This window comes from Spodoptera frugiperda, chromosome 27 (genome assembly GCF_023101765.2).
Source record: "Spodoptera frugiperda isolate SF20-4 chromosome 27, AGI-APGP_CSIRO_Sfru_2.0, whole genome shotgun sequence".
Classification (NCBI taxonomy): Eukaryota; Metazoa; Arthropoda; class Insecta; order Lepidoptera; family Noctuidae; genus Spodoptera; species Spodoptera frugiperda.
The window spans coordinates 5,931,775-5,940,152 of NC_064238.1; the positions used below are offsets into that span (position 1 = coordinate 5,931,775).

General features: G+C 34.7%; 1 protein-coding gene across 1 annotated transcript; it reads right to left on the reverse strand.

The window, feature by feature from the left end:
* Positions 1 to 3,698: 3,698 nt before the first annotated feature.
* LOC118263698 (uncharacterized) lies at positions 3,699 to 6,195 on the reverse strand. The gene is made up of 3 exons (XM_035575846.2): positions 5,962 to 6,195; positions 5,226 to 5,291; positions 3,699 to 3,779 (listed from the first exon to the last, which is right to left on the reverse strand). Exons 1-3 carry the CDS (start codon positions 6,160 to 6,162, stop codon positions 3,723 to 3,725), a joined length of 324 nt encoding a protein of 107 aa, XP_035431739.2. The 5' UTR covers positions 6,163 to 6,195; the 3' UTR covers positions 3,699 to 3,722.
* Positions 6,196 to 8,378: the final 2,183 nt, after the last annotated feature.

The following is an 8,378-nucleotide window of genomic DNA, read 5'->3' on the forward strand; positions in this document are numbered from 1 at the left end:
TTAGAAATCAATACAGGAAAAAACATCTTCCCAATCTCAACAAAGAATCAGTCAATAGTTTGCCAAATAATAGTGGAAAAAATGTCAAAGTCCAGTCCAATAAACAGGCTGTTGCTAGCAGCATGTGTTATGTATGTTCCTTCTTTCTTGTTTAAACTGTTTGTCCATCAGATGATTGCAACTACAAAGCAAGGGGTCCGAGTTCGATTCCCTGATCTTAACGAAGTGACAATTACCCCCCTTCCCAAACCCCGATTCCACAACAACCCTTAAATTCCTAACCCCCAAAAGGCCGGCAACGCACCGTGGGCGGCGGCGATTGCTTACCATCTGATGATCCGTCTGCTGGTTTACCGGCTTATTCCATAAAAAAATAATGTTGGGATTTTTTAGGTAATTTCTCAGTAATCGCGTGGAGTCTGAAACTGAGCCGGGTAAATATCTACATATATTGCTATCAATAGGATGATCCCCTATTACTTGCGGTTAACAAAATAAATGATGAAACAAGTCCTAGATATATTTTTTTGTTTGAATAGATGTTTTTTTCTTTTCAAACATCACTTGAAACAAACAATACGTTTTGAAATCAACCGTGGCATCAGCTCTCCGTGTGCGCTCTACTTAAAGCCGGCAAAGCTACATCTAATCAATTCCAATACACGCGTGTCACGCCTATTTAACATTACATTACTACCCACTTAGACGTATTCAAACAACTAACGCATTGTTTTCAGAAATGTGAGGCAATGACATGTTTTCGCGAACCGTACATAATAATAGCAAATGACAAGTTAATTTTTGTTAAGCATTAAAGGCCATGTCTGTGTAAAAATGAGCGTAATTAGCACAAGAATATATTTATACATACGCACATACGAAGGCATTTCGAACCGTCTCAAGTGTCTAAACGCTCACCATACATATTCAAGTTTCCAGAAACTTCTGAATACTGAACATTGAACAGTGTCTCTAGACGCGAACTAAATGCTCCTGATTATGTTCGCCTATTTAGGATTTAGACAAAGACTTTGTATTCTAAGTAATATTTTAAATGCTAAGTTTGTTTGTGAATTCTTTACGCTATATCTACTCAAGCAATCGTCTTAAAATTTTGCATACATAATACAGATAGTACGTAGTACGGAGAGGAAGATAATATAGGATATATGATACAGTAGTGCATCTATTCCTTTGAGCATTAAAAGACGTGATATTTTTCGTCTCATCGAGCATCTTACTTTATACATTACGCACAAAATACATCAAAATCACTGTTACTGTTTAGTACAAAATAACAATAACTTATTTCATACTTAAACACAAAACAGTGCAGTTTTAAATCAATGCTATTTCAATTGTAACATTCATTTTGTGTTCTAGTACATCGTAGTTTCTCTAACTAAACTAAACCAAAAAGTTTGTTGATGTTACCGTAGTTGGTAGTGCAACTTTCTGTAAATGAAATAAAAAAGAGATACAAATGCAGCATATCAACTGACAATTAGATTGAAACTGGAAAAGGAAAAGATGGTAACAGTATTATCTCGTTACGCCTATTCTCTTTCGGAAAGGTAGTCTGATGTTCCCACTTTCTGAGAGTGGGTGAAAATTGATATTCGAGGTTCTTATGGACAGTGAGGCTTATAAGGAAAATCTTGTACTATAGGTACAAGTTGACATTTGACCAAATTTCGCTAAGATTGTGAATATTTAAAAAGTTCTGAATAATACTGCCACCTAAAGTAGCAGCGCGACAATCACCGCGTCGTGTGTCGCGGAATGCTGCTCATGAATATGAGCCTCTAGCATGGCTTGAAACTAGTCGAGTTCCTCGTCAAACAGTTACGTGAGTAAGCCCATAACATAATAATTAATTTAGTATGTCTCACGAAAGTTATAATAAAATAATACTGCGAGTATTTTCGAGAGAATAGCGAGTATTTTAGAACAGAATATAAATTATATTCTGAAATACCTACTAAAGAATACGTGTGAAGTTAACTGTTATCTGCTTTAATCTATTTTTTCGTCACTGCACGCGGTGGAGGTTCAAATAACGTCATGTCGTACGAAAAATTAGTTTGTTTCTTTTTGGTCAACAATTTTTGCATATTTTTTAATTGGACTTTCGTCCTTTTTAATTTACTTGTAAATGAGTGTCGTTTCATGAAAATGTGTTGTTAGTACTAGGAAAATATGTTTCGTATATTTTTAATAAAACTTTGTATACGGAACTGGGTAATGGGGTGTTCTTTTAAAGCAATTAGTTTTTCTATGTTGCTAATTAAAAAACTAGATGTCGTTGTTTTGTTTTTTAAGTAATTTAAAAGAAAACGTTTGAAATTCTTAACATAAACGTTTTCAGTGAATTGTGAGAAGCAGCATATATTCATATATACCTATTGAACAGGTTTCTTTGAAAGATACGTAAACTTTACACATTTTATTCCCAGAAAGAGAGAGGTGCGGGAGTATAACAGTATAGCAAGACCCATGTAGTACGAAACCAGGACGCAGCAATTCCAAGAATTTCAAAAAGAGAATAAAATTTTACTTACCTTAGTTTGTGTGTTTTCGTGTTCGTATCTACATCCTGGCTTACAGTGCAGTGGTTTTGGGAAGGTTGTGGCTAGTCACAAAACAAAAGTTAAATTACCCGAACCTACCACTGTGAATCTGCTTAGCAATCATGCTAGTGGCCATTAAATCACTAAGCCATTATAAAACTACTGCCTTTAAATACAGATAATCTATACTCACTTTAATGGATACTTCTCTTGAACTTCGTCCCCCTGTACTTTTAAGAAGAAAACCTATTTTATTTTTAGTTTTCTTAAATTTTTTTTTCGTATAATTGTAAATATTATGTTGTAGAATTGACATCATGGATGATGAAATAGATTGTATATATTTAGAAATAGTTAAATTTTATTATTTTCTTAATCCGGAAAAAAGAAACCTTATACCTGTGGAAATAAATGTCAATATTTTACCCTTTTCACTTGATTGTGCAACCTTGGTGGACGATTTGATTTAAACAAGGAAAACCAAGACCTTTCAAGTCACAAATGCGAATTCAGAGTATGTATCGGTATACGGATACGATTTCTGTTCGGAAAGGTATGGGAAGGTACGACCGTTTTGGATTTTATGGTAAAAATAGTCATGTATTAGCTGGTGGTTTACAAAAAGGTGAACATGTTCATGTTTTTGTTTTTTTTTTTTATATCAAGTTGAAGTAGTTTTTGAAGGAATTCAAATGCCACGTAACATCATAAGCATTAACGCTGTTTGTCTGAGAAATATAGTACTTAGGGTGCAATTAAAGTATCTAATAATAATCTAGATGTCCATGGGCGGCGCTGATCGCTTACCATCAGGTGACCCGTCTGCCTGTTTGTACCCTACTCCATAAAAATGATATTAATTGTACAACCGATTTGCTAATTTCATTTCAATTGTGAAACATCTTTTAAGATTTAATTTAGTCCGGTTAATATCGACTACCAACATAAAAAATATTAGGCTATATCGAAATACAGATTAATATTATCCACTCTTTTTAAGATACATTTAAAATTCTGAAAAGCTTAGAAAATAATGTTAAAGTAAATAGGCTTAATCCGGCTAAGAAAAGACATTTCCAAAGAAAAATAAATAAATTAGTAAATAGTATCTAAAATGAAACAAATTAATTGGAAAAAACTAAATGACCTTTATTAGAACTGTTTATGTGCGATAATTGCTCTTAAGAAGCTTTCAAACGTCTTCGCGCCCTGAAAACAAATATTTTTAAATTAATTACTTAAATTAAGAGTTTGGATAAGTAGCTTGTGGCTAAGTTATTATTGTAGCAAGGGACGACTTGTCTCAATATACATTTTGTTCCTAAAAAATACATAGACAGAGATGGACTTTTAACATAGCTTCGCAGCTTATGTCGAATTCCATCTAGATAGCAATAGGTTCTTAAATTATTTTATTTATTTTTAACCGTGGTCATCCTACTGCATGGCAAAGGCCTTCCTACCCACCTTCTACTTCTCTCTGTGCAGAGCTTCCTGAGGCCGTCCCGCCATCTCCTTAAAACTGCCCTAATTGTATAATAAGATCAGTCTGTGTATACCTACGTGCCAATGACTAGTGACTATTCTACTAACCTAACCCCTGAGGACATCTTGTGCTCAGAAAGTTAGGAAAGCCGTTGCTCTTGTTCGTCGTTCAAATAAGACTATGACAGTCTTTATGGGCAATTACAAGTTCGAAAGTTTTACTTGGTCATCTAACTGTCATATCAATTGTAATAGGTTTTAAAGGAGATGAAGCAGACGCTCTGTAGATAGTTTAGATCTAATATTTTCAAGGATTTCGTTCGTTATATGTTAAGAATATTATTCTTTAATATTTTTTGGGCACATAATATATGTAAAATCGGAGGGTATTGCTAGTGTACAGATAGGTATATAAAAGTAATGTTAAACTATGAATAATTAATCCCTCATTCATTTATTTTACATCAGATTATACTGAAGAATATAATTTATTATTTTGAATCTCATTTTGGAAACAGTTCACGAATAATATATTATGTATTTTGATTGATGATGGTTACGTGCATGAAAATCTCATCATAATTGTGTGATTTTAATAAAATTCGTGGATTTTCCTATTAGCTTGGATTCAGGTCTGACACTGAGGTCTGAGATTCTACGAGCTCTCAGGATTTGACATTTGACACAGAGCGTCTGCCATCGATCTCCTAATATTTTTCCATACTAGACTTCTAGACTACTTAAAAAAATTACTACGTCCCTTGTGTGCTAGCTAACAGCCACACTCAGAGACATTTAATGATTACTTAAACAATTCCTTAGTAACAATTTTGTTCCGAAAACAATTGCTAAGGACTGGGTTATAGACATTAAATGACTCTGAGTAAGGTAAATGTCTTTTTATATGCTACAGAGTCATGATATCTTCATAGTAGCCCATCCACAACCGGACCTGCGGACTACCTAGCGGGTTTAGGCTCGGTGCTCTGTCTGACCCCTCTCGCCTCGCCTAAGGCGAGAGAAGGCAGTGGATGATTTTCCCCCTTTAAAAAAAATCATCCATAAACCAATCCTACCAGCACAAACTTAGAAAGCAATTCATCCTCACAACTTAGCCACGAGCTCCCCTAATAAAACTTTCATAAATACTGTTAGAGAAAAATAACTTACATATTTACAGGCTTGTACGATACCCCATGGAACAGCCGTTACGAATGCGCCAAAGTTCTGAGCCATCTAAAAAAAAAACCACCAACCTTATAACAGAATAGTGAAAAATATACGAACAAATCTCTTTGTATGCTATAAAGCCAATTTAAAGGAAAATCCCAATTGATTTCAATTAACATTCGCAATTCAATTTCTTTTTTTTTTTTTCGAAAAAAATCTTGCGCTGTTTAAAATTTTAACCGAGCCTGTTTGTTGGGTAAATGTGGTTTTACGACTTTCGAACACGAATTTTTGCTTCCGGATCTCGGGTTAAGTAAAGTATTTTAATATTTGGGATTACCGAATTTTAAAATTCGGAAAAGTTTTTTTACTCTTTGTATTTAGTATTAGCCTCATCTCATATTTTCATAAAATGCAACTTCAAAAAAAAAGGAGGTTCTCAGTTTGACCTATACGTATGTTTGTGCGCGATTATCTCGCGTTTGGTTGAACCGATTTTGATGTTGTTTTCAGCATAGCATTTTTTAGACTTAGAACAAGCCGTATTAACTGACTTAAAAAATTAAGATGATGAAGAAAATATAGGGCGGTTCTTGTTTTTAAAAACAGAGTGTCTTATATGTCATTATCATTAATATCAGATGAGCCAATTGAAAGAAAGACTAAAATCAATATCTATTGATTGGTTACTCCTATACGCTATCACTGCCATAAATATTTGAAGTCCATAACTTACAGATTGCGTAGCTGTTGTCGGTGAAGAAGTGGCGACGGTAGCTGATGATGACGACGACGATACAGAAGTTCCAGTAGCCGTCGTGGCCGTCGTGGGCGCCGTCGGAGTGACAGCAGCAATCGTGGTGGTATTATTCTGACAGAAACCCACTCCCACCAAAAAAACCACCAAAATAAACAATTTCATGTACACAGGAGCCATTTTTGAAAACAACTGTACACTCTAAATCACTTTACATAAGCTTATATAGGCACGTTTGGTTGACAACTGAAATCATACGTGGATACAAATATGTATCTGTTTTTTGGGGATCTGCTGCACAAAATTTATTTACTGCAGTAATAAAATACTTCTTTATGAGTTGAACGTATTGCTACTGAAGTCAGTTTTAAACTAAAAAATATTACATAATCAAATAATAAATTAAGTATCAACATCAAATGAATAACTATGTAATAAACAATGATTCCATTTTCAAAAGACCAACGTATTCTAGCAATGTACCTACTTATATTCACCTACAGTTTGGGAAATCAACGAAAACTTTACCAATAAATAAATAAATCAAATTGGCCCATTAAAGTACCCAATAATTAAATAAAGTAGGTCCTGTTAAATACTTGAACGTACTTCAGTTTGTTAATTAGGTATCGGGTAGACACGTGGTGCGGAACCCTTTCTATGCGAAGAGACACGCACTTGGCCGGGTTTTTTTGATGGCGTCTCTTTGAACGGAGGCCACTTGAAATTTTACCCTAATGAATATTCAGTGAGTGTGTTGTAAGTAGTTTAAGACAAGTCTAGGGCATAGCTGAGCTCAAGTTTAATTATTTAACTACGTTATACTGGCTCTTTGAGGTTTTTTATTGGTAGTCTACGTACATTTTTAAGTGTAGAAGAGTAAAATACAGACTATTTGTAGCTTATATTATAAAACTGTTTAAATCTTTTGAATTTTATTACGTTGAAGATTTAAATGGTATAAGTAGATACTCATAAAAAAATTAAATACTCCATAAAAACAGGATTTAAGTTTTTAAACTGACATGGTCATTAACACTATCATTAGAACTTGAGACGGGATATACGCCAAGATCCGTTTATCCGTGATCATGGCGCTTGCAACAATGCCGAAATATCTGAAGCTCATAGACACAAATAAACATGGTAAATATCCCGTCTCAAGTTCCAATGAAAACAGGATTTTATGATTAAAAAGCCAAAATCGGTATAAAGTAAATAAAACACAATTTCCTTTGATTTTCACAGCATTGTAACTGAAATAAACCTACATTTGCTGTCTAAAAATGTAGATATACTAGGTTTAACAATATTCCGATTCCCAGTAACAAAACGTGGGCTCTACGAAGCGTGGCAAGCCAATCTATTACTGTCCCACACTAGAACAAAGGACTAAGGGAAAAGTAACGAGCATTTATGATCACACTTGCATATTGCAAGCAGTTACTTGATAGTTAAAGATACATAATGCGCTGTTACAAATTCATTAGTCTTTTTTTAAAGGGGGAAAATCATCCAATCACTTCTCTCGCGAGGCCAGAGGAAGAGAGACCCCGTTCCTACTCCTGCTTTTCGAGGCAGAACCGCGATAAACCCAGTCCGTAACAAGCATCAGCCATACTGGGAAGTTCATTAGACTGTAGATTGAAATATCAAGTCTGATTATTTTGTGGGTCCAGAGAATTTTTAGTCAGTCTAGTTTTGATCAAATAGAATGGGACAAAAACAATCGAGTTGGGATATACGGGAAAGGCTTAATTATGTGGGTCACCCATAAGTCAAAGTCAAAGTTTTAAAACCATTTATTTCAAATAAACAATTATCAGATACTTTTGAAACGTCAACAAATAAATAGTCTGTCAGTCTGTCCGTCAGTGAAACTAGGTGCTCGTTCCAAATTGTCAATCAAGCCAAGAACATCTATCGATCTCAAGCTCTTCGAAAAAGACAGACGTGATATTGTTATAGTACTTACAGTCATTGAGTTGTTACATTTCTCAATTAACTACTCTCAAATCAACTTGACTGTTATCTCGTACCCTTAAGAGATAAGTACTTCGTCGTATCATCACGCTTTTTTATCCCCGAATGTGTAGGCAGAGGTGCACATCATGGCACGTAATGTGCTGTAACCACTGTACAGTGTACACTCATATTTTCACCGTTAGTCTTATAAGTACCGTGTAATTGCCATTGCCATTATACTGGGTACATTTTCAGTTTTCGGGCTAGTACTATTTTTTTTAAACCGAAAGAAGCCCCGCCATGCTTTGCTCGACCTGGGAATCAAAACCGAGACCCCTTGGCCAGCAGTCACACTTGGAACCACACGTCCAACGAGATAAGTAAGTACTTATTCAAATTAAATCCAATGTAAATTTTCTTAACAAGTAGAT

Coding starts and splice junctions, on each gene's coding strand:
- LOC118263698 (XM_035575846.2), bottom strand. CDS start 6,162: ATGGCTCCTGTGTACATGAAATTGTTTATTTTGGTGGTTTTTTTGGTG. Junction 5,292..5,961: donor CGACAACAGCTACGCAATCT/GTAAGTTATGGA, acceptor TTTTTTTTTTAG/ATGGCTCAGAACTTTGGCGC. Junction 3,780..5,225: donor TCGTACAAGCCTGTAAATAT/GTAAGTTATTTT, acceptor ATTTGTTTTCAG/GGCGCGAAGACGTTTGAAAG.